General features: G+C 44.3%; 1 protein-coding gene across 1 annotated transcript in view; it reads right to left on the bottom strand.

Annotated features, from left to right (window-relative positions):
* Window positions 1-26,595, bottom strand: part of LOC123764615 (lysozyme c-1) — a 27,163-nt gene extending 568 nt beyond the window's left edge. Inside the window, exons 1-5 of the mRNA XM_069314557.1 lie at window positions 26,480-26,595; window positions 24,361-24,494; window positions 23,922-24,080; window positions 12,882-12,957; window positions 1-494 (exon numbers count right to left, since the gene is read on the bottom strand). The exon at window positions 1-494 is cut by the window's left edge and continues 568 nt beyond it. Coding sequence (XP_069170658.1) covers window positions 431-494; window positions 12,882-12,957; window positions 23,922-24,080; window positions 24,361-24,494; window positions 26,480-26,508 — 462 coding nt within the window. The 5' untranslated portion in view covers window positions 26,509-26,595 and the 3' untranslated portion in view covers window positions 1-430. The remainder of the gene's footprint in view (window positions 495-12,881; window positions 12,958-23,921; window positions 24,081-24,360; window positions 24,495-26,479) is intronic.
* Window positions 26,596-27,500: the final 905 nt, after the last annotated feature.

Genomic DNA, 27,500 nt, shown 5'->3' with positions numbered 1-27,500 from the left:
ATAGGTTAGGTTAGGTTAGGTAGCCGAAAAAGTTAGGTTAGGTTAGGTTAGGTAGGTTAGGTCGTCGAAAAACAATTAATTCATGAAAACTTGGCTTATTAGGCAAATCGGGCCTTGCAAAGTAGGCAGAGAAGTGCGTTCTGGCTACTAGGTACGACATATATATATATATATATATATATATATATATATATATATATATATATATATATATATATATATATATATATATATATATATATATTTATATACATATATATATGTTGCTGTGTGTTGCTGGCAGGATATTAGTGCATGATAATATGCTTGGTGTGTGTGTCAATCTCAAAATAGAGGAGTCAACTCCAGAATCACCATCAATCTAAGTTGTCAACAACTATCACATCTGTCCACTGGAGACTTCTTCAGTTGCGTGTAGGCCTAGGAACCTCTAGAAGCACCCGGCTATGTACTTATCCAGATCCTGTTTCTCACAATGGGCCCTCCAAGCGTACCTGAGACCAAAGGTATTAATAACTACAAGTTATATGAATCAGAGATTCTTATGTGGACTAAAACTGTTCGTTTCAGTATTGACCGAACTGACGAGATGACAGTATAAATTTATACATATTTATTGTAAATGGTAGATTAACGGTAGAAAAGGTAGATTATATACGACAAAATACAGTAATTGTTAAATAGATAGAAGTATTTAGAAGTTTGGTGAGAGATAAGGTCAGTTGGTTGGTGTGGAAGGAGAAAATGATGAGTGAACACATATTCGAGCCCAGCAAGGTTTCCTTCGGTGCTACATATCCTCTTCTTCGAGGCTAAGGGTCCCTAAAAACGCAGCCCTCCCCCATATACATACATATTATATATATATATATATATATATATATATATATATATATATATATATATATATATATTTATACATATATTTATATTCTCTGCCTCCTCCCCATCCTTCCCTCTCTTTCCTTATTACAGTGTAGTCCAGGGGAAACACCGCATTTGATATGATTCCTGAGAGTTTTGTTTCTGTGAGTTCAATTACATCTGGGTTCACTTATTGTGCTCTTTCCCCCTAGTTCACTTGTCTTGCTTGTAATTCCATCTATATTCGCGTACATCACGTCGATTACATTTGTTTAATCACCTAGTTGTGCTTGCGGGGGTTGAGATCTGCTCTTTTGGCTCGCCTCTCAACAGTCAATCAACTGTTACTAACTAATGTTTTTTCACACCCACATATACACTCTCCCAAGGAGCAGCCCGAAGCAGCTGTCTAGCTCCCAGATACCTATTTACTGCTAGGTAACAGGTGCATCAGGGTGAAAGAAATTCTGCCCATTTGTTTTTTCCGGCGGTACCGGAGATCGAACCCCGGTCCCTAGGTCCACGAGCCTAGAGCGCTTTCCACTGAGCCACCAGCCCCCCATGTGTGTTTGTGTGTGTGTGTGTGTGTGTGTGTGTGTACTTACCTATATGCACTCACCTACATGTGCTTGCGGGGGTTGAGCTCTAGCTCTTTGGTCCCGCCTCTCAACTGTCAATCAACAGGTGTACAGGTTCCTGAGCCTATTGGACTCTATTATATCTACACTTGAAACTGCGTATGGAGTCAGCCCCCACCACATCACTGCCTAATGAGTCCCATTTGTCAACTACTCTGACACTAAAAAAATTCTTTCTAATATCTCTGTGGCTCATTTGGGCACTCAGTTTCCACCTGTGTCCCCTAGTGCGTGTGCCCCTTGTGTTAAATAGCCCGTCTTTATGTACCCTGTCAATTCCTCTGAGAATCTTGTACGTGGTGATCATATCCCCACTAACTCTTGTGTCTTCTAGCCACGTGAGGTTTAATTCCCGTAGTCTCTCCTCGTAGCTCATACCTCTCAACCCGGGTACTAGCCTGGTGGCAAACCTTTGAACTTTTTCAAGTTTGGTCTTATGCTTGACTAGATATGGACTCCATGTTGGGACTGCATACTCCAGGTTGGGACTGCATACTCCAGGTTGGGACTGCATACTCCAGGATTGGTTTGACATAGGTGGTATACAAAGTTCTGAATGATTCCTTGCACAAGTGTCTAAATGCCGTTCTTATGTTAGCCAACCTGGCATATGCTGCTGATGTTATCCTCTTGATATTTGCTTCAGGGGACAGGTCTGGCGTGATATCAACCCCCAGGTCCTTCTCTCTCACTGACTCGTGTAGAATTTCATCTCCCAAATGATACCTTGTAACTGGCCTCATGCTCCCTACACCTATCTTCATTACATTACATTTGCTTGGGATAAACTCTAACAACCATTTGTTCGACCATTCCTTTAGTTTGTCTAGATCTTCTTGAAGCCTCAAGCAGTCCTCCTCTGTCTTAATCCTTCTCATAATTTTGGCATCGTCAGCAAACATTGAGAGGAATGAGTCTATACACTCCGGGAGATCGTTCACGTATATCAAAAACAGGATAGGACCGAGAACATAGCCCTGTGGGATTCCACTGGTGACTTCACGCCAATCTGAGGTCTCACCCCTCACTGTAACTCTTTGCTTCCTATTGCTTAGGTATTCCCTTATCCACTGGAGCACTTTACCATTTACTCCTGCTTGTCTCTCTAGCTTATGTACCAGCCTCTTACGGAGAACTGTATCAAAAGCTTTCCGACAGTCCAAAAAAATGCCCAGCCTTCTCTTTCTTGCTTAATCTTAATGTGTGTGTGTGTGTGTGTGTGTGTGTGTGTGTGTGTGTGTGTGTGTGTGTGTGTGTGTGTGTGTGTGTGTGTGTAAGTACTCACCTAGATGTATTCACCTAGTTGTGTTTGCGGGGGTTGAGCTCTGGCTCTTTGGTCCCGCCTCTCAACCGTCAATCAACTGATGTACAGATTCTTGAGCCTACTGGGCTCTGTCATATCTACATTTGAAACTGTGTACGGAGTCAGCCTCCACCACATCACTTCCTAGTGCATTCCATTTACTAACTACTCTGACACTGAAAAAGTTCTTTCTAATGTCTCTGTGGCTAATTTGGGTACTCATCTTCCACCTGTGTCCCCTTGTTCGCGTCCCGCCAGTGTTGAATAGTTTATCTTTGTTTACTCGGTCGATTTCCTGAGGATTTTGTAGGTTGTGATAATGTCCCACCTTACTCTTCTGTCTTCCAGCGTCGTAAAGTGCATTTCCTGCAGCCTTTCCTCATGACTCATGCCTCTTAGTTCTGGGACTAATCTAGTAGCATACCTTTGGACTTTTTCCAGCTTCGTCTTGTGCTTGACAAGGTACGGGCTCCATGCTGGGGCCGCATACTCCAGGATTGGTCTTACATATATGGTGTACAAGATTCTGAATGATTCCTTACACAGGTTCCTGAACGCTGTTCTGATATTAGCCAGACTCGCATATGCCGCAGACGTTATTCTCTTTATGTGGGCTTCAGGAGACAGGTTTGGTGTGATATCAACTCCTAGATCTTTCTCTCTGTCTGTTTCATTATGCACTTCATATCCTATTCTGTATCCTGTGTCAGGCCTCCTGTTTCCACTGCCTAGTTTCATTACTTTGCATTTACTCGGGTTGAACTTCAACAGCCATTTGTTCGACCATTCACTCAGTCTGTCTAGGTCATCTTGTAGCCTCCTACTATCGTCCTCAGTTTCAATCCTCCTCATAATTTTTGCATCGTCGGCAAACATTGAGAGGAACGAATCTATACCCTCTGGGAGATCATTTACATATACCAGAAACAGTATAGGTCCAAGGACTGACCCCTGCGGGAATCCACTTGTAACGTCTCGCCAGTCTGAGACCTCACCCCTCACACAGACTCGTTGTCTCCTGTTGCTTAGGTACTCCTTTATTCAATGGAGTACCTTCCCTTTCACTCCAGCCTGCATCTCCAGCTTTCTCACTGGCCTCTTGTGTGGCACTGTATCAAAAGCTTTCTGATAATCCAAAAAATGCAGTCTGCCCACCCTTCTCTTTCTTGCCTTATTTTTGTTGCCTGGTCGTAATATTCAAGTAACCCTGTGAGGCAGGACCTGCCATCCCTGAACCCATGTTGATGCTGTGTTACAAAGTTTCTTCGCTCCAGATGCTCCACTAGTTTTTTTCGCACAATCTTCTCCATCAACTTGCATGGTATGCAGGTTAGGGACACTGGCCTGTAGTTCAGTGCCTCCTGTCTATCCCCTTTCTTGTATATCGGGACTACGTTAGCTGCTTTCCAAATATCTGGCAGTTCTCCTGTTGCCAGTGATTTGTTATATACTATAGAGAGTGGTAGGAACAGTTCTTTTACTCCTTCCTTTAGTATCCAAGGGGAGATTCCATCTGGGCCTATAGCCTTCGTCACGTCCAACTCTAGTAAACACTTCCTTACTTCCCCGCTGGTAATCTCAAACTCTTCAAGTGGTTCCTGGTTAGCTATTCCCTCACTTATCTCTGGAATTTCTCCTTGCTCTAAGGTGAGGACCTCCTGGAATTTCTTATTCAGTTCCTCACACACTTCCTTGTCATTTGTAGTGAATCCTTCCGCCCCTATCCTTAATTTCATTACCTGTTCCTTTACTGTTGTTTTTCTCCTGATGTGGCTATGCAGCAATTTAAGCTGAGTCTTTGCCTTGCTTGCGATGTAAATTTCGTATTGTCTTTCTGCCTCTCTTCTCATCCTGACATATTCATTCCTGGCATTCTGGTATCTTTCTCTGCTCTCCAGTGTCCTGTTATTCCTATAGTTTCTCCATGCCCTTTCATTAGGATTGCCTTATTAGGCAATCCTTGTGGGTTCTCTGACATGCTGGGTTAAGATGTTTCTAGTCACCACCTCCAGTAGTTTGGCTCTCCACGTATCCTCGCTTCCATGCGGTTCCTTGTTCTCCCAATCAATCCTTCCGTGATTGAAGTCCCCCATGATGAGCAGGTGGGATCTATTTCTACAGGCAGCAGGGGCTGCCCTCTCAATTACAGTGTTAACTGCTATGTTGTTGTTTTCATACTCTTGACTGGGTCTTCTGTCATTTGGTGGAGGGTTATATATTACTGCTACTACTATTCTTGGTCCTCCCATTCTCATGGTGCCTGCTATGTAGTCTCTGAAACCCTCACAGCCCAGGATAGCCATCTCCTTAAAACTCCATTCCTTTCTCATGAGTAGGGCCACTCTGCCTCCTCCCCTACCTTCCCTCTCTTTCCCTATTACTGTGTACTCCTGGGAAAACACGGCATTTGTTTAGATTCCAGAGAGTTTTGTTTCAGTGAGTCCGATTACAACTGGGTTCACTTTTTGTGCTTTTTCCCTTAGTTCACTTGCCTTGCTTGTGATCCCATCTATGTTCGAGTACATTACCCTGAAACTGACTCTCTTCTGCTTCTCCTCTGGGGGGACCTGTGGGGTCTGGGGTGAGCGGGAGCTGGGAGGATCTGGTTCGGGGAGACTGGTGGAGGAGGAAGAGCTTGGGTTGGAGGGTAGGGGGGTGGGTAAGAGGGGGAGGGTTGGGGGCATGGGTGAGAGGGGGAGGGTTGGGGGGTGAGAGGGGGAAGGTTGAGGGGGAGGTTTGGGGGGATATGGGGAGAAGGGGGGGGGGTTTGGGGGGCAATAAAGGGGTTAGGGCTTGGGGGGCATGGGGGAAAGGGAAGGCTGAGGTGGGTGAGGAAGAGGGGAGGGTTCTGGGGAGTGGTGGAGAGGGGAAGGCTTAGGTAGGGTGAGGGAGAGTGGGGGGCTGTGTCATAATGAGGGCTCTGTGTGTGTGTGTGTGTGTACTCACCTAGTTGTACTCAGCTAGTTGTGCTTGCAGGGGTTGAGCTCTGGCTCTTTGGTCCCGCCTCTCAACCGTCAATCAACAGGTGTACAAGTTCCTGAGCCTATTGGGCTCTATCATATCTACACTTGAAACTGTGTATGGAGTCAGCCTCCACCACATCGCTTCCTAATGCATTCCATTTGTCAACCACTCTGACACTAAAAAAGTTCTTTCTAATATCTCTGCGCGCGCGCGCGCGCGTGTGTGTGTGTGTGTGTGTGTGTGTGTGTGTGTGTGTGTGTGTGTGTGTGTGTGTGTGTGTGTGTGTGTGTGTGTGTGTGTGTATGTGTGTGGTGTGTGTGTGTGTGTGTGTGTGTGTGTGTGTGTGTGTGTGTGTGTGTGTGTGTGTGTGTGTGTGTGTGTGTGTGTGTGTGTGTGTGTGTGTGTGTGTGTGTGTGTACTCACCTATTTGTGCTTGCAGGATCGAGCATTGACTCTTGGATCCCGCCTTTCCAGCTATCGGTTGTTTACAGCAATGACTCCTGTCCCATTTCCCTATCATACCTAGTTTCAAAAGTATGAATAGTATTTGCTTCCACAACCTGTTCCCCAAGTGCATTCCATTTTTCCACTACTCTCACGCTAAAAGAAAACTTCCTAACATCTCTGTGACTCATGTGAGTTTCCAGTTTCCACCCATGTCCCCTCGTTCTGTTATTATTACGTGTGAACATTTCATCTATTTCCACTTTGTCAATTCCCCTGAGTATTTTATATGTCCCTATCATATCTCCTCTCTCCCTTCTTTTCTCTAGTGTCGTAAGGTTCAGTTCCTTCAGACGCTCTTCATATCCCATCCCTCGTAACTCTGGGACAAGCCTCGTCGCAAACCTCTGAACCTTCTCCAGTTTCTTTATGTGTTTCTTCAGATGGGGGCTCCATGATGGCACGGCATACTCTAAGACGGGTCTCACGTAGGCAGTGTAAAGTGCCCTAAAAGCCTCCTCATTTAGGTTTCTGAATGAAGTTCTAATTTTCGCCAGTGTAGAGTACGCTGCTGTCGTTATCCTATTTATATGTGCCTCAGGAGTTAGATTAGGTGTCACATCCACTCTCAGGTCTCTTTATCGAATCGTTACAGGTAGGCTGTTCCCCTTCATTGTGTACTGTCCCTTTGGTCTCCTATTACCTGATCCCATTTCCATAACTTTACATTTACTGGTGTTAAACTCCAGTAGCCATTTCCCTGACCATCTCTGCAACCTGTTTAAGTCCTCTTGGAGGATCCTACAATCCTCGTCTGTCACAACTCTTCTCATTAATTTTGCGTCATCCGCAAACATTGACATGTATGATTCCACTCCTGTAAACATATCATTTACGTAAATTAGAAAGAGAATTGGTCCCAGCACCGATCCTTGAGGTACTCCACTTGTTACTGTTCGCCAGTCCGACTTCTCGCCCCATACCATTACCCTCTGGCTCCTTCTTGTTAGGTAGTTCTTCACCCATACTAGGGCCTTTCCGCTTACTCCTGCCTGCCTCTCAAGTTTGTATAGCAGTCTCATGTGCGGTACTGTATCAAAGGCCTTTTGGCAGTCAAGAAATATGCAGTCTGCCCAGCCTTCTCTGTCCTGTCTTATCCTTGTTACTTTATCATAGAATTCCAAAAGGTTTGTTAGGCATGATTTCCCTGTCCAGAACCCATGTTGGTGCTTGTTTACAAACCCAATGCTCTCCAGGTGCTCAAGAACTCTTAGCCTAATTATTTTTTCAAGTATTTTGCAGGGGATGCTTGTCAGTGATACGGGTCTGTAGTTAAGTGACTCCTCCCTATCACCTTTCTTGAAAATCGGTACGACATTTGCTTCCTTCCAGCAACTGGGCAATTCCCCCGACATAAGTGACTCATTAAAGATCATTGCCAGAGGCACGCTGAGAGCCTGCGCTGCCTCTTTAAGTATCCACGGTGATACTTTGTCTGGTCCAATAGCTTTATTTGCATCCAGTGTTGTCAACTGTTTCATTACCTCCTCTGCTGTCACCTCTATATCTGGTAGTCTTTCATCTAGGGTAATCGCTTCTAACAATGGGAGCTGCTCAGGCTCGATTGTGAACACTCCATGGAAATTTGCATTCAGTACCTCGCAGATTTCCTTGTCGCTTTCTGTATATGCCCCTTCTGTTTTCCTCAGTCTTGTCACTTGGTCATTTACCGACATCTTCCTTCTTATATGGCTATGTAGTAATTTAGGTTGCTTTTTCGCTTTGACTGCAATATCATTCTCATAATTTCTTTCCGACACTCGTCTTATGTTAATGTAATCATTCCTAGCTCTGTTATATCTAATCCTGTTGTCCTCTGTCCTTTGTCTTCTGTACTTCCTCCACTCCCTCCTGCTTCTCACCTTTGCTTCCTGACACTGTCTATTAAACCATGGGTTATTATATTCCCTCCTGCTTTTTTCCTTTATTGTTGGAATAAATCTCTTCAGCCTCCTTGCATTTCAATATGACTTGGTTCATCATACCTTGCACTGTTCTTCCTCTAAGTTCTTCCTCCCATCCTCCCACTGCACTTCTCCCAGGTAGTCCCTTATCCTTCTGTAGTCCCCTTTTCTGTAATCAAGTTTCCTTTCCCGGACCTCTTGTCCTTTGGTCACAATTTTAAGCTCCATCATGTAGTCAAATACTAGAACACAATGGTCACTGGCTCCTAGTGTTATTTCATGTTCCAACTGCTCGATGTCTTCTACATTCTGGGTGAAAATGAGATCTAATAGGCTGGGCGTATCCCCCTCCTCTTTCCCTAGTATCTTCGTTCACATGCTGTGTTAGAAAATTCCTGTCAATAACGTCTACCAGCTTCGCTCCCCAGGTCTCCTCCCCGCCATGGGGATTCCTCGTTTCCCAATCTATCTCTCCGTGATTTAGGTCCCCCATGACCAGCAGCTTCGCTCTCATTCTATGCGCTATAGTTGCTGCCCTCTGCAGTTCATCTATACATGTCTTGTTGCTATCCTCGTACTCCTGCCTAGGCCTTCTACTGTTTGGTGGGGGATTGTAGAGTATCAAGATTACAATCTTCTTCCCATCCACTGTCAGAGTTCCATGTATGAAGCTCGTGCTTTCATTGGTACCTGGATTTTCCAGCTCATCAAACTTCCATTTCCGCTTTATTAGGAGTGCCACTCCTCCTCCCTGTCTCTGTGTCCTTTCTTTTCTTATCACCTGGTACCCCTCTGGAAAGATTGCATCCGAGATCATGCCATTTATTTTAGTTTCCACTATTGCCACTATGTCTGGGTCTGTGTGTGTGTGTGTGTGTGTGTGTGTGTGTGTGTGTGTGTGTGTGTGTGTGTGTGTGTGTGTGTGTGTGTGTGTGTGTGTGTGTGTGTGTGGGTGTGTGTGTGTGTGTGGGTGTGTGTGTGTGTGTGTGTGTGTGTGTGTGTGTGGGTGTGTGTGTGTGTGTGGGTGTGTGTAATTACCTAAGTGTAATTACCTAAGTGTAGTTACAGGATGAGAGCTACGCTCGTGGTGTCCCGTCTTCCCAGCACTCTTTGTCATATAACGCTTTGAAACTACTGACGGTCTTGGCCTCCACCACCTTCTCCCCTAACTTGTTGCAACCGTCTACCACTCTGTTTGCGAAAGTGAATTTTCTTATATTTCTTCGGCATCTGTGTTTAGCTAGTTTATATCTATGACCTCTTGTTCTTAACGTTCCAGGTCTCAAGAAATCTTCCCTATCGATTTTATCAATTCCTGTTACTATTTTGTATGTAGTGATCATATCACCTCTTTTTCTTCTGTCTTCTAGTTTTGGCATATTTAATGCCTCTAACCTCTCCTCGTAGCTCTTGCCCTTCAGTTCTGGGAGCCACTTAGTAGCATGTCTTTGCACCTTTTCCAGTTTGTTGATGTGCTTCTTAAGATATGGGCACCACACAACTGCTGCATATTCTAGCTTTGGCCTAACAAAAGTCGTAAACAATTTCTTTAGTATATCGCCATCCATGTATTTAAAAGCAATTCTGAAGTTAGAAAGCGTGGCATAGGCTCCCGCCCAATATTCTTTATGTGGTCCTCAGGTGATAGTTTTCTATCTAGAACCACCCCTAGATCTCTTTCTTTATCAGAATTCTTTAAAGATTTCTCACATAATATATAGGTTGTGTGGGGTCTATGTTCTCCTATTCCACATTCCATAACATGGCATTTATAAACATTAAATTCCATTTGCCAAGTGGCGCTCCATGTACTTATTTTGTCCAGGTCTTCTTGAAGGGCATGACAATCATCTAAGTTTCTTATCCTTCCTATTATCTTAGCATCATCAGCAAACATGTTCATATAATTCTGTATACCAACTGGTAGATCATTTATGTAGACAATAAACATGACTGGTGCAAGAACTGAACCCTGTGGTACTCCACTTGTGACATTTCTCCAGTCCGATACATTGCCTCTGATCACAGCCCTCATTTTTCTATCAGTCAGAAAATTTTTCATCCATGTTAGAAGCGTACCTGTCACTCCTCCAATATTTTCCAGTTTCCAGAACAACCTCTTATGTGGAACTCTGTCGAAAGCCTTTTTTAGGTCCAGATAGATGCAGTCAACCCAACCATCTCTTTCCTGTAATATCTCTGTTGCTCGATCATAGAAACTGAGTAAATTCGATACACAGGATCTTCCAGATCGAAAACCATACTGTCTGTCTGATATTATATCATTTCTCTCCAGGTGTTCTACCCATTTAGTTTTAATTATTTTTTCCAATATTTTGACTATTACACTTGTCAATGATACCGGTCTATAATTAAGGGGGTCTTCCCTGCTTCCACTTTTGTAGATTGAAACTATGTTAGCCTTTTTCCACACATCAGCTACAACTTCTGTATACGGGGATGCCTGAAAAATCAGTTGAAGAGGAATGCTGAGCTCAGGTGCACATTCTCTCAGAACCCATGGTGAAACTCCATCTGGACCAACTGCTTTGTTCTTATTTAGCTCCTTGAGCATTTTTTCCACTTCGTCTTTATGTGCTCTATGTTGTTCTCTGGAATTCTTATTGTGTCTGGTTCCCTGAAGATTTCATTTTGTACAAACACACTTTGGAACTTTTCGTTTAATGTTTCACACATTTCCTTTTCAATTTCCGTGAATCTATTTCCCATTTTCAACCTCTGAATATTATCCTTTACCTGCAATTTGTTGTTTATGAATTTGTAGAACAGACCTGGTTCTGTTTTGCATTTGTCTGCAATCCCTTTTTCAAAATTTCTTTCTGCCTCTCTCCTCACTGCCGTGTAGTTGTTTCTCGCATCTTTGTATCGCTGGTATGTTTGGGGGTTCGGCCTCTTCCTGTATTGATTCCATTTTTGTGTCTTTTGGTCTCTGGACCTCTCGCACTTTCTGTTGAACCAATCCTGTTTTCTAGTTCTGCTTCTGTTTTGGTATAAATTTTTTTGTGCCTTTATCATATATTTCACAAAACCTGACATACATCTCATTCACTTCCTTGCCTAGCAACAAGTCTGTCCAATTATACTCACTAAAAAAATTTCTAAGGTTGCCATAATGTCCTCTCCTAAAGTCAGGTTTTTCATTTGCATCGACCGTCATATTTTCTTCCAGATTATAACGCATTGCATACTTTATTCCCAAAAAGACATGGTCACTTTTACCCAAGGGAGGAAGGTACTGAATGTCAAATATTTCTTCCTCCTTCCTGGTAAATATCAAATCTAGCATGGAGGGAACGTCCCCTTCCCTCATCCTCGTAGCTTGTTTAACATGTTGATACAAGAATGTTTCCAGGATGAAGTCAACAAATTTACAGGTCCAGAAATCTTCTATTTTAGCTTCACATGCTTCCCAGTCTATGGATTTCAAGTTGAAGTCGCCGACTATCAACAGTCATGAACTATCGTTATCCGCTCTCGCTATGATCTCTCTCATTATTGTTATAAGACCTTCTCGTTTACTATCTAGCTCCTCCTTTGACCATGTGCTGCTTAGCGGTGGACTATATGCATTTACGATCATTAGTTTATCATCCTCATGGCAGATCTCTAGTGCTATTATGTCAACTTCTTGTGGATTGGCAGTCATTATTTCCCTCACCTTTAGGTGTTCTTTCACCAGCACAGCAACGCCACTGCCTTTCCTGTGTGTGTGTGTGTGTGTGTACTCACCTAGTTGTACTCACCTAGTTGTGTTTGCGGGGGTTGAGCTCTGGCTCTTTGGTCCCGCCTCTCAACCGTCAATCAACAGGTGTACAGATTCATGAGCCTATCGGGCTCTGTCATATCTACACTTGAAACTGTGTATGGAGTCAGCCTCCACCACATCACTTCCTAATGCATTCCATTTGTCAACCACTCTGACACTAAAAAAGTTCTTTCTAATATCTCTGTGGCTGTGTGTGTGTGTGTGTGTGTGTGTGGGTGTGTTTACTAGTTGTGTTTACTAGTTGTGTTTTTTACGGGGGTTGAGCTTTGCTCTTTCGGCCCGTCTCTCAACTGTCAATCAACTGTTTACTAACTACTTTACTAACTACTTTTTTTTTTTTTTCCCCAGGAAGCAGCCCGTGACAGCTGACTAACTCCCAGGTACCTATTTACTGCTAGGTAACAGGGGCATTCAGGGTGAAAGAAACTTTGCCCATTTATTTCTGCCTCGTGCGGGAATCGAACCCGCGCCACAGAATTACGAGTCCTGCGCGCTATCCACCAGGCTACGAGGCCCCTGTGTGTGTGTGTGTGTGTGTGTGCGCGTGTGTGTGTGTGTGTGTGTGTGTGTGTGTGTGTGTACATGGACCTCCTTTGAGACACGTAAGCAGGGCAGAATACTTGAAGTTCGGTGAGGTCAACTTAAACAAAATCTGCGCCTCCAGAAGCCCGAACAACGGGACCAGCCCAACACTGACTTCCACCACCAGCCGGCCTGAATGATGCACCAACCCACACATCCAATCAGTACTGCCCAACACAACGATTGCAGACCGAAAGTGGTCAAACCACTACTTTACAACACACAAAATATCTATCTTCTTCCTTTATTTCTAAACTCCATCATCGTGCTTTCCGAATCCTTGGGTCACCAAGGTTATAAAACTGATGTAGTGATCACAAAAACTGTCTACTCACCAGGCTTTGAATCCCTGCCGCTTGTAGATTGTCTGAGCGCAGTCTACGTCATCACCAATGTTGCTGTTCAGGAGGTCTGAAACACACATACAAGGTCATTAACTAGGTGAAATACTAGGTCACCTGTCAGTGATATAAGGTCACCTGTCAGTCATACAGCCACCTGTTAGTCCAACACTTTCATTTACAAATTGCAGCAGGCCACTTCTCATTCCTCAACGTATATGCCAGAAGCCAGAAACTCAATGTAACATTGCTTCCAGATCTAGACAATCATGGGACAATATACATGGGAGATTTTAATGATAGACATATTACGTTGGGAGACAGTACTAACAACGATAACGGATGCAACTTTATGAAATATGTTTATGACAACATATTAAAGCTGGCCCCAAGGGTGAGGCAAATGCCAAGCAGCAAGAACCTCTATGGGAATGGTTCCCGAACGCCCCAGGGTAGATAGCCCTGTCACGCAGGGGCAGTACTCACAGGGCGCTTAGGGAGGGAAGCCATTAAGCACATGCAGCCCCAGTACTGATGATGATTAATTGTGTATACTACGGATACCCAAACTCATTTATTGGGAGGCAGACTAGATTATGTAATGAGCAGAAACCTTGTGCAAGACAATATGGAATGCTCGTTAGTAAATCACCTGGTTAGTGATCACTATGCAGTTTCTGCTTCCTATGAGGTACACTGTAATGTACTTAATAGACATCTGAGACGGAAAATGAATATTCCATATGGTTTGCATAACCACTTTATTAATTATATTTCAAAATGGTATCGAGATTACACAATAACGAATGTACAAGCCTTCTCCTGAGACTTCGTTGATACAATTACTACCAACCATGACACTTTTTTTTTCTTATTTGTAAAATAAACACAAAATAGACAAATAAGGTCAACAAACATTGTACATTAGAACATGAAACAGACATGAAGTAGAAAACACATTAAATATAGCCCTGGACCTTGCACAGTATACAGAACAATAAACACAAAAGGAAAAAAAGCAATAGGTACAGAAAATTATGTACAAAAACAAGCTGTTGCCGGGCATAAGGAAAGTACCGTATACACTTGAACACTCACAGACCGGGAAAGACAAACCAGACCTAAACACATGCACAGACAGAGGAAACAAAAACAGGCACACGCAAGAACCGGGGAGGAGAAAATCCATCCACACTCGGACACACACAAGCACAAACCCGGCACGCACAAACACACACACAACCGGAACGTGCTGGAACCGGAAAGGCACAAACATGAGAATACAGGGGAATTTATAATCATAAAAACAAAAAAGAAAACCTATGAAAGCCACACACCACATAAAACAGAAACATAAATACAATTATAAAGAGAAATAGAAACGAAGAAGATAACATAAATCAGTAATAGAGCAAGCCATAATGCTCACGGCACCAACACAGGGAGCACAGGACACGACAAGCCGGATAGGATACATGGAAACCTTAAGAAGACCAGCACACACACACATCAACTGGGAAATACAGAAGCACAGGCTCGCGCAGGAGCCGGGAAGAGACCCACAGCACACACACACACACATACACGCACATACACGCACGCACACAATTACACCCACCAGAACACGCAGGAACCGGGAAGAACAGCGCACACACACACCGGGAGCAGCACAAAAACACAACACTCACACAACCCACACCACCTACTGCCGAGGAGGCCCGAAGGAGGGTGAAGGGAAGACAAAAGGAAAACCCACCTACACTAACAACCCAAACACAACGAACTCACACCCCAAACCAGGCAAACACCCCAACAACGCCCAGATGCAAGCACCCCCCAAACCACCAATCTAACCCCTCACCAGCTCCTCACCCCAAAAATACGCATCCGTAAACCAACTACAAAAATCCGCCGGAAAAGCACTCCACAACCACCACCAGGTAAACCGCAGCCGCCCCTGCAGGAACCCCAGAACCCGAGCAAACCCATAGTCCTCACGCTGCCCCACTCATGCACACAATACACATAATCGGTAACCAAGACACTCAAAATATTGTGAACCCTCCGGGAAACGATTATTCGATAAACGATAAGCGATTATTCGCCAGCAACGACATATGTAACATACAAAAGATAAATTCCCTCTGCTGCGGTGCCAAGTGTTGCCCCCCAAAACCGACCAAATGTGTCCCCAATCCCAGCACGGGAAGAGGACTTCGACCCGAGGGTGCTCACGACAAAATAAAACACGATACACATCCCGAAACAAACGAGACAGAAGTCCAGGGTGACGACAGAGGGCATGTAGGATCTCAGCTGCCCAGGGGTACACAGGAGGTGTCTGCAACGCAACCCCGCGACCAGCCTACAAGTCCCACCATGTAATTAAAACGAACCGAACAAAAGAGGACACTCAACGCATTGAGAACCCCATCCAAAACCAACCCCTTACGCAACAAGACCCAAAATATGGCCCTGGCCTTGGTAAAAACGTCAGGGATGCCTTCGCCTCCCTCTTTCAGGCATAACACCAACGTAGTGCGGCAAACCGGATGGTACCTCCCACACCACACAACGATAAACCCGACATTCCAAGCCCCGAGCCCTCCGTCGATCCAAGGGGAAACACCGAACCACACCCTCGAAAGGACCTTACAAATGACAATCAGCGCTCGTTGATAAATCATCAATGGCCTCGCCGACAACAACCCGATCGCAACCCCACAACAGAATAGGATACAGCATCTCAATTCCAATCCAAAGAACGGTCCTACGAGCTGAACAAAGTCAACCAAAGAATCCTAATGGAAGAAACCACTGGAAACCACGACCAACACCAACACCGCCGAATGAGATCCTGCACCGCACCGATAGAACCCTCGGAAGCTACAAACTGCACAGTATCGTCAGCATACCCACAAATCGGCAGACGAAGACCAGAGGGCAACCGAGGAGGAACAACCAAGGCACAAGCCTTGACTGCACGAAAGAAGGGTTCCTGAAAAAGTACATAAAGCAACATAGACAAAGAACACTCCTGATGCATGGACCAGCGAACAGGAAAAGGAGCACTAAGAACCCATTTAGACAAACACGACAACTACAATGAGCATATAACATGCGTACCCTGACAACAAACAACAACGGAAACCCAAAGCGCTCAAACGTCCGAAACACAAAGCCTAATGACACAAGGTCGAATGCCTTCAACCAATCTAAGCTAAGCATTGTAGCTGACATGCGATACTCCAAGGTATACACGAGCACATCTCGAAAGAGAGAATTGCAATGAATTAGGGATCTACCCGGAACACCACAAAACTGCTCGACAGAGACGACACAACCAAGAACACCACAACAGCGACCCGCCAACAGCGTCGACACAACCTTGTAGTCAACATTCTATACGGAAATAGGTTGCCATTTCAACAAAAACCGCAAATCGCCAGGTTTCGGGAGCAACCGGACGATCCCGTCATACTGGGATGCAGGCAGAACGCAACCCTGGAAACAAGCCCTCACCACCTCCAAGAAAACCTCCCCAAGCACATCTCAAAATGTAATATAAAACTCCACAGGAAGGCCATCTGAACAGTTCACCCTCCCAGACCGAAAGGACCGGACCACACCCAATAGCTCAAACAACGAGACGTCCCCCACTAACGTAGAACAATTCGCACCCGACAACCCTGGCGTGCAACAATGCAAAAGAAGCAGCGAGCTCCTTATTTACTTGCACCTCCCCATACAATGCCTCCAACTCCTGCCGCACATATAGCAGAACCTCATTCCAGTTCAAGAATGTGGAACCATCAGGACGATGAAGGCCCATAAAAAGGACAGAGTTCTAAATAGCTTTCTCCTTCCGCAAAAAAAGGGAGAAAGCCGCTCGCCTTCCACGCACTCCATCATACGTGCCCGCACACGAATTCCGTCAGCCAACTCGTCTCGCAGCCCACAAATACGCTCCTTGCACACGAAGATATCCACAAAACAATCAGTCCCCGCATTCAGCCGCACAAACAATCGACACAGCTGCGCCTGAAGCAACCACAGCAACCCAAACCTCCCCGCCGCCTCCCTTTTCGCAACTACGCCAAAGAAACTCCGACACTCCACCTTGCACCATTCCCACCAATCTAAAAGAGAAGAAAAGGTACACCGCCGGGCAACAACCCCGACCCACCACCCCCGAAACTGAACACATACCCTCGGACAATGCAGCAGCCCACAATTCAACTTCCACCACCCCTGACCCATCCTCACCTAACTTCGAACACCAACTCGGACCACCACCAAGCAATGACCAGAAAAAGCCACAGGTTCAGAGCAGAATCCGAATACAGAACCATCCCTCCCATGAACGTAAAACCGATCAAGCCTAGAACACTCCCCACGCACAGAAAAGGTATACTCCAACGCACCACCACACACAATCCTGCCTTTTTCGTATTGTCGGAAAGACTTTGACACAGTACCGCATAAGAGGTTGGTACATAAGCTGGAGAGACAGGCAGGTGTAGCTGGTAAGGTGCTCCAGTGGATAAGGGAGTATCTAAACAATAGGAAGCAGAGAGTTACGGTGAGGGGTGAGACCTCAGATTGGCGTGAAGTCATCAGTGGAGTTCCACAGGGTACTCGGTCCTATCTTGTTTCTGATATAAGTAAATGATCTCCTGGAGGGTATAGATTCATTTCTTTCAATGTTTGCTGAAGATGCCGAAATTATGAGAAGGATTAAGAAAGAGGAGGACTGCTTGAGGCTTCAAGAAGACCTAGACAAGCTGAAGGAATGGTCAAACAAATGGTTGTTAGAGTTTAATCCAAGCAAATGTAATGTAATGAAGATAGGTGTAGGGAGCAGGAGGCCAGATACAAGGTATCATCTGGGAGATGAAATTCCTCAAGAGTCAGAGAGAGATTAAGACTTGGGGGTTGATATCACGCCAGACCTGTCCCCTGCAGTCCATATCAAAAGGAAAACATCAGCAGCATATGCCAGGCTGGCCAACATTAGAACGGCATTCAGAAACTTGTGTAAGGAGTCATTCAGAGCTTGGTATACCACATATGTCAGGCCAATCCTGGAGTATGCAACCCCAGCATGGAATCCATATCTAGTTAAGGATAAGACTAAACTGGAAAAGGTTCAAAGGTTTGCCACCAGACTAGTACCCGAGCTGAGAAGTATGAGCTACGAGGAGAGACTACGAGAATTAAACCTCACTTCACTGGAAGACAGAAGAGTTAGGGGGACATGATCTCCACATTCAAGATACTCAAGGAAATTAATAGGGGTAGATAAAGACAGGCTATTAAACAGGTGGAACAGACAGGTGGAAACTGAGTGCCGAAATGAGCCACAGAGATATTAGAAAGAATTTTTTTAATGTCAGAGTGGTTGACAAATGAAATGCATTAAGAAGTGATGTGGTGGAGGCTGACTCCATACAGAGTTTCAAGTGTAGATATGATAGAGCCCAATAGGCTCAGGAACCTGTACACCTGTTGATTGACAGTTGAGAGGTGGAACCAAAGAACCAGAGCTCAACCCCCGCAAGCACAATTAGGTGAGTACATAACGGCAGCATCACGGAACCCGCAACACTGCCAAGTCTCGACCAACACCCCAGAAACATTTTGTGGCCAGGCACTATTGCGGTCCCTCACATGGGTGACGCAATTAAAATCCCCCACCAAAAAACATAACCCATGTATCATGGCGTAAAAAATGCAGAAACACCTCTCTGAAAAAATCCTACCTCTCCTGATGACGGCAACCCCTGAAGGGGTGTAGACAGTCAAGAGTGGAATCTCCACCCTCAAATATTCCACCTAGAAAAACAGAACCCGCCCATCCTCATCCATCTCCGTGCCTCACACGGAGATGGACACTCTCCTAGAAAACAGCATCATCGTACCCCCAAAGGACATCCTCGAAGGGTTAAGCACAACATGAAAAACCTCACACAGACCATGCAAAACAGTCACATCCTTAACATTATGTTCCTGAATAAAAGCCACATCCATACGCTGCTCAGGAAGTACATCCACCAGGCCCAACTGTACAGCAAAATCATGCAACCCACGCACATACAGGGACGCACATGTAAGAGAGGGTGCCATCGGGAGAAAAAATCAAGACCCCCTAACCCCTCAGGCCCCACTGGTGGCACACACGAACCCAACACAGAAGCAGCAGCAGCAATACACTGGCCACCAACCCGCTGTCCCACAGAGGACAGTCTCTCAGGGATGGAGGCCCCAGAAGTCTTCCTAAGCATCACAGGGGCAACCACGCCTTCTTCCTTCAACACTGCCCCAGCCGCCACTTCTCAGCTGGTATCTGCGTCCACATCCAGCAGGGAAACCATGTCCCGACTGCCCACCATGCCACCACCAGATCCCACGACATCAGCAGGGGAAAAGGCGGGTAGGAGGACAACCATTCAAAGCCACTCCTTGTAAAGCCTAAACCCTCTTCCCAGGAAGACCTTTGCTCCGAGAACGCTCCCGCGGTGCCCTCTTGCGGCGGGGAGCCAGGGAGGCCAGCACCGCCAAGGGGGAAGGCCTCCCAGGACCCTCAGAAGGACACACCCCCAGGTAGCAGGAGCCCCACCGGCCACGTCGACACCAGACACGGGACCACTAACACACATATCAGGCCAAACCACACTGCTCCCAACTACATGTCCTTGCACCACCACCACCGGAACATCCACCACAATGGCAGAAGCATGCGGAGCCGGATGCTCGTCACAACATCCACAACAGGCACCTTCAGGTCAGTGGGCCAACTGGCTGGTCAGGTAGAGCAGTGACAGGCAAAATATCTTGCCCAGCTGACTGGGGAACGGCACAGCTCACATCAGCAGGCCCCAGGACCTCAGGCTCAATCCCACTCACACCAATGGGGGAAAATCAATCTCTTGTAAGACGGAAGGCCCTTCAGCGCAGCACCCAGCCACGTAGTGACCTTCCTCACCACACGAAAAACATTTACATGGTTGGCCTTGATAAAAGACCCCTCATGGTGAAGTCGAAGAAGCGAACTCGTGATGGAATAGCACAGTTTAAACCCATCACAAGCGTCTGAACGCCAAGATGCAAACCCGCCAAACGCCAAGAGCGTAAACAATTAACACGATGGGAAAAAACAGTACGAAACATTGCAAAGCAGGCACGCAGCACAGATTTGGGGAAATCTAATGGAACCCAGTGGACACTCAGAAACGTTGGCGGCATACACCGATCCGAAACCGTAACAGTACCAGCAGAATCAGGTACCTGAAGAGAACGGCCATCAAACCTATGTACAAAACGCTGGTACGAAGCAGACGAAGCAAACGTCACCACCACACGGCGATCCAACACTTTCTCCACTCCATGAAGATCCTAAATGTCGACTTGAAGGACGTCCAGGAGCCCCACCTCCACTACTGGCCAATCCTCAGGCGCAGAAACTTCCAGCCCTGTTGAGTCAATCCGCCGGTTAGGGGATCCAAATGACGCCATAACGCCAGCCGCCTAACTGGGCAGCTGGCGCACCACACCACCGACAGCGACCCTCACATACGCAGCACCAGGCAACAATTGAGGAACGCAAGTGCAGTGACTACCCCCCCCCCCTCTGACGGCTTGGCAGCGAATCTAGCCTACCACGACACATGGGTGTATTGAGGAACAAGCTGTAAGTCTAGCAAAAATGGACAACACCGACCACCACCCAAGTGGGTCCTTGACCCCGTATTTCTTAAAGATCATGAACGAGTAAAGCAGCTTGGAGATACATACAAACGAACCAAAATACAAAGTGACTTTCATGCATTTCATGTTGCGAATACAAAGATGAGAAACATGAGCAACGTTATACGTAATAAACATTGGGAAGAGTTCCTAAAAGTATAAATGAGCAAACAACACTTGATGAAGTTTGGGAAAAGATAAGAAAAATCTCTAGAAGGAACCCATCCAAACCACTGAACAGCCCACTAGAACAAGCAAACATTCTCCTTGATCAATGGGCACTAACATCAAGTTACAACTCACTCCCACATAACACACAGAACAAACTGAAAAACACACACCTCAACAGACAACGAACCATCAATCTTGCCTGTAAAGCTATCGACGCGTCGGACCTTAATGATGTAACTGAATGGGAATTAAATCATGCACTAAAGATGGGCAAATCAACTGCTTCGGCAGAGGACGGTATTACTCACAGTTTACTGAGATTAGTCTCACAAGTGCCAGGTAATCCACTTTTAGTGATATACAAAATGAGTTTAAGTGAAGGAGTATTTCCTGATGCTTGGACGAAAAGTACAAGAGTCCAATGACTCTAATGTCCAAAGAGTCATTGTTCCTATCCCATACCATATGCAGATAATTATAGGACCATATCTCTAACATCGTGTGTTTGTAAAGTTCTTGAATGCATTGTCCTTAACCGACTCATGTATCGTATACAGGGGCACCTGTCAACCCAACTTGGATTTATGCCTGGGCTCAGTACACAAAACTTTTGCTGAGAACTTTGCTCATATTGAAAATTCACCTCAAGCAGTCCTCATCGGCCTGGTAGCAGCATTTGACACAGCAAACAGGGAAATTATACTAGAACAGCTTGCTGAGCTAGGAATGCATGGAAAATTACTGAAATGGATAAAGGGCTATTTATCTAATCGAACAGCATATGTTTTGTTTAATGGTGTTAAAAGCACAGAGAGCAAACACTTTGAACTAGGAACTCCACAAGTACGGGGCTCAGCCCCTTGTTATCAACGCTCTAATGCATAAACTTATTAAAGATCTTCCAACTAATAATGAAGACAAGGTCATTTGTTATGCTGTTGACATAGGTTTACAGGCTGTCTCCGAGCCTAGAATGCAAGTTCTGTTTGATGCTTTTGCTACTAGAGCTGAGAAATGTGGCCTTGTTATCTTTGAACAGAGTCTTACAGATATCTTGGTGTCCCCAAGATAGATAAAAAAATAGATGGTACCCAGACAGGTACAATAAGGAGTATTGTCAACGCTTACGTCGACCGGGCTCTCAATCACAGCTCTGGTTGGAAGCAAGTCGATGAAGAATTCTGTAGGGTAAGGCAGGTCCTAGTCAACAATGGCTTCTCTAACGGTTATGTTGAAGACGTCATAAAAAGAAAGGTGAAACGCCATGCAACCTCTGAAGAGTCAACTAACACAACAATTGTACCCCAAATTAGACTGTTTTACAGGAACTTCTTTTCGACGGCTCATAAAATGGAGGATAGTGTCCTGAAAGATATTATTAATAGGAACGTTATCCCTACAGACAAAAATCAGAAGATACAATTGACAATTTATTTAAAAATAACAAAAACGGCCAACCTACTCATAAAAAACTGCCCAGACACCAAACAGAACGCCCTGAAGGAAACCAACGTCGTTTATGCCTTCACATGCTCGCTTGGGGACTGTAAGCCCCAAAGAACACAATATATAGGTAAGACAGCAACATCTCTTTGTAGGCGATTAACTATGCACAAACAACATGGTTCCATCAAGGAACATACAATCTCTTCTACCAACCAGACCATCACCAGAGAAATCTTAACAAGCAACACAGAAATCATCGATAAATACAGCGATAGCAGGAGACTCAACATCAGCAAGGCACTACTTATCAAAAAGTCAACACCAGCAATCAACAGCCAATTAATGCACAACTATATTCTACCCACTTCCAGACACCGAACCAACATAGAAGTAGCAAAAGGAAGTATGAGCTAATAGGCCTTCTGTAGTTACTTCCATTCTTATGTTTTCATACCCAATTTATACCCATTGTTCCGTGTTCTCGCATATGTTCTGTCACCTCACCCAAAACTTTTGTGCCATATCACCTCACCCAAAACGAGTATAAGTATGATAAATTTTATGTGTAAACTAAGTCTTTGAAAATGTAATAAGCATTACGAAACGCGTTCAGGCATCAGACCAAAAATAAAGAATGAATTTGGGAGAGTTAATTTATTAATTACCCTCGACAGTGAAGAAGAACGTAAGAAATATTGAGAAGATTCGTGTTAGAATTATTAATCTTACCCTTTCGGTCATATTCAACAACATATGTTTACAAGAATGACTGCTACCAATATATATATATATATATATATATATATATATATATATATATATATATATATATATATATATATATATATATATATATATATATATATATATATATATATATATATATATAACATTCCCTCTAATGCGGTATGCGTGGTTTCCTCCGAGGCTATGGGTCCCCCTTCTTCCAGCTAGAGGTGGTACTCCCTTCTTATATATATATATATATATATATATATATATATATATATATATATATATATATATATATATATATATATATATATATATATATATATATATATATATATATATATATATATATATATGTAACCCGTTTGTAGGGTTAGATTAGGATTTTAAAAGCACTTCAATCAGCCTGAGGTTGAGTGTTCAATAAATCGCTGGACTATATGTTTAACAGATCTCTCACCCCGTCCATGGAGGAAAGAAGAAAATTTATATATGCTGGTTAGCATTGTAAATGTGTGGCCACGTCTCTGGTAAAAAATAATAATAATAAAAAAAAATTCCACAAGTCAATCTGCCATTCACAATTGTTCCCTGTAAGTCATTCAAAGACAGTAAGTCTACTGTTTTTGAATGACTTACATGAATGACCTTCTGTGTAAGTTGAGGACTACTCTTTTCAATGGAGCAGAGAGTAATCTCGATGGAGAGTTCTCTCTCTCTCTCTCTCTGTCACTCTCTTTCTCTCTCTCTCTCTCTCTCTCTCTCTCTCTCTCTCTCTCTCTCTCTCTCTCTCTCTCTCTCTCTCTCTCTCTCTCTCTCTCTCTGTCACTCTCTTTCTCTCTCTCTCTCTCTCTCTCTCTCTCTCTCTCTCTCTCTCTCTCTCTCTCTCTCTCTCTCTCTCTCTCTCTCTCTCTCTCTCTCTCTCTCTCTCTCTCTTACTTGAACACTGGAGCTTGCAGTAATTGGAGGAACTTTTAATCCCACCAATACACCAGTACATGTCGTTGATCTGGAAGATGCCGTAGTCTTTACTCCCGTTGGTGTTCTTGTTCGTAGCGGCCGTGTTGAAGCCTGACTCGTACTGCGCGATACACACAACTGTTGTGGTTGGCGCCGTGGGTGAGTAAGGAGTTCGGTAGTGAGGTGATTGAGGCGAATTAATCAAAATCAATCAATGAAATAAACATGCTGCCTTAACTATAAAAAAAATTACTGTCCTAACTTTCTATAATAAATATATTGACTTTGTATACTTCAATCCTTACACAATCTTCACAGATTTTTATTTACGAAGATTGTATTCCTAATTCTGACAGTGTAACAAATTTCGTAACAAATTTCATGAGAGACAAAGTGGACAGAGCCTCTGGACACATACAGTTCTTGACAAGGGTGCGGGACAAGTGGTATGTATTGGTCAGCTCTTTGGCCAGTTCACACTTTGTGTACACCTTTCCCGAGGACGTCCCCACCAGGGCGGCCACCACCACCAGCGTCACACACGACCACATCCTGGGGGAGAGAGACAATGTTTGTGTGTGTTGTGTGTGTGAGAGAAAGAGAGAGAGAGAGAGCAAGAGAGAGAGAGAGAGAGAGAGAGAGAGAGAGAGAGAGAGAGAGAGAGAGAGAGAGAGAGAGAGAGAGAGAGAGAGAGAGAGAGAGAGAGAGAGAGCGAGAGAGAGAGAGAGAGAGAGAGAGAGAGAGAGAGAGAGAGAGAGAGAGAGAGAGAGAGAGAGAGAGAGAGAGAGAGCGAGAGAGAGAGCGAGAGAGAGAGCGAGAGAGAGAGAGAGAGAGAGAGAGAGAGAGAGAGAGAGAGAGAGAGAGAGAGAGAGAGAGAGAGAGAGAGAGAGAGAGCGAGAGAGAGAGAGCGAGAGAGAGAGAGAGAGAGAGAGAGAGAGAGAGAGAGAGAGAGAGAGAGAGAGAGAGAGAGAGAGAGAGAGAGAGAGAGAGAGAGAGAGAGAGCGAGAGAGAGAGAGAGAGAGAGAGAGAGAGAGAGAGAGAGAGAGAGAGAGAGAGAGAGAGAGAGAGAGAGAGAGAGAGAGAGAGAGAGAGAGAGAGAGAGAGAGAGAGAGAGAGAAGTCTCCATCGAGATTACTCTCTGCTCCATTGAAAAGAGTAGTCCTCAATGGAGCAGAATCCGAAAGCCACTTAATTGGTGCCATCCTTCCACAAGATAATGTGCTTAGCCTTCTCCTGTGGAATGTCTGTTGAAAAAAAAAAGATCTACGTCACCTCATTCCTCAAGCTTATGCTGATGACTATATTGGTAAGAAGAAATACCAACTGCTACAAGACTTATCAATCAGTAACTTTCATCGATTTCTACCTGGGGTAGGAAATGGCAAGTCACATTTGCGGCCGAGAAAACACAGGCGCTGATGATAACTTAACTGCACATTGCAAATCAGATAGATATCGAAAATAGTGGATAAAACCTTGTGTTCAGATATGAAATTGACATATTGGGAATAAAGTTTGATAATGAAGAGCCACGTACTTAACCTAGCTAAAAAGACAGTCAGGAAACTTACAGCCCAATGGTGCATCTCACACCTTCTTGAAAGCAGGGGCTGCAAAACCTTATATGAAGCACTAGTTCGCTCTCATCTAGAATATGGACCCCTCTTCTGGACTGCCTGCCCTCCAATATTCACCCGAATTTTGGAGAAAGTGGAGAGCTGTTCGTGAAGGCTGATCCCTAGTCTTGACCAAGTCTAGGGGAACGGTCTGAACACCAAAGCCTGCAACACCGTAGTGACGTTGTGGGTCTTATTGTTATGTTCAAGGCCATAATAATTCTCAAAGTTCCCCACCTGGCCAAACTTCGTGAACAACTAGTATAGTTGGCACCCATAGCACTAGAATCTCCACCTTCAACAGTCTTATTCTGAAACTGTCATGCTCAAGAACATCACACCATCAGCGATCACTCATTTCTAGGATGACTCGAATCTGGAACTTGTTCTATCTGGAGGCTTATTAAGGCTCCATAAGGCTCTCTGAGCAAACAGCAAGACTACTTTAATCCATTGAACCGTTGGAAGGTTATTAAGATCACACAACAACTTACCGACCAACCAGAAAGTACACTTCAGTCCTATCAACTTCTGGAGGGTCATTAAGACCACCACAACAGCTTCCCGACCAACCAACAAGTATATTTTATTCCTAAACACAGTCCAAGACTAAAGTAAACATGGTGTATATACTTTGAGAAGTAGGGTACACTTTTCAGTGAATATATCGCGGAGTTTTGCTTTCGTATTGCTGACGCTCACAGAAATCAATCCCAGCGGCCTAATTCAGTGCCATTGTATGCTGACTTTTTTGGTCTTGAATTTCCCTAATTCATGCAATAATTACTAAAGCTTATATGTTCAACAATGGCAGAGTAGTTTCGACAACGTTAAGTGGTGACCTCAATACACCCAGAGTAAATCCCTAACAATTAACACACCCCCATAGTAACTACTGAGCAATGTAGTAACATGACTAACCTCATCTTTGACCAACGGGAGCGACACATCCACACGCCTCGGAGCCTCCAGGGCGACTGTCCCGGGCCTGGCTTCAAGCTTACATATATACACGCGCTCACCTAATGCGTCGTATTTCCAGCGGAAGTCATCAAGCAACTTTGCATCACATAAGTGGAGGTTCAAGGCTCAGACACGCCGCTTGGGATTTCCAAGTATTTTAAAATGTAGACAGGGGAAATTTTATGGTATATATCTATAATGCTAAAGAGAATGTCTCTCTATCTGATTTTCTTTGGTCCAAAGTTTAATGCCAGACGCTTCGGGCTAGCCTTGGCCAATTTTGCAGTGGGAATGGTCTGGGATAAGGAAAAATTATAAGCTGGTTGGGGTCGCCATAGTTTTAGAGGCAACAGCGTGTCAAGATAACATTCTGATCCCCACGGCGATTTTTAACACTGTCCTCTGGTTCACTAATTAAAATATTTTGAAAACTAAAATTAAATAACCATTTTCTCCTGAAGAAATTTACACCACTATACACTGCTCCCTGGAAAATAAAAATAAAAATTCTCCAATCCTTACTTTAGCCCTAATAGCATAAAACCGATGACCATTCAACAATTCCAAAACGACTCTCTCAGGCCCCGCCCCTTTCCCAAAGCAAATAGATAACTATTCTATTTTCTTATTATATCGCACTGATAAGCTCCTCCCTCTATGACCACCCCCACACCAATAGACGGCAATTATTATATGCATAAGGAAGATAGGTAGAAATAGTTATGGAGAGATTCTATTAGAGACTGAGAGAATATATATATATATATATATATATATATATATATATATATATATATATATATATATATATATATATATATATATGTCGTACCTAGTAGCCAGAACGCACTTCTCAGCCTACTTTGCAAGGCCCGATTTGCCTAATAAGCCAAGTTTTCAAGAATTAATTGTTTTTCGACGACCTAACCTACCTAACCTAACCTAACCTAACTTTTTTGGCTAGCTAACCTAACCTAAC

The sequence above is a fragment of the Procambarus clarkii genome, chromosome 79 (assembly GCF_040958095.1).
Source record: "Procambarus clarkii isolate CNS0578487 chromosome 79, FALCON_Pclarkii_2.0, whole genome shotgun sequence".
Lineage (NCBI taxonomy): Eukaryota > Metazoa > Arthropoda > Malacostraca > Decapoda > Cambaridae > Procambarus > Procambarus clarkii.
This window is presented reverse-complemented; position numbering and strand designations above follow the sequence as displayed.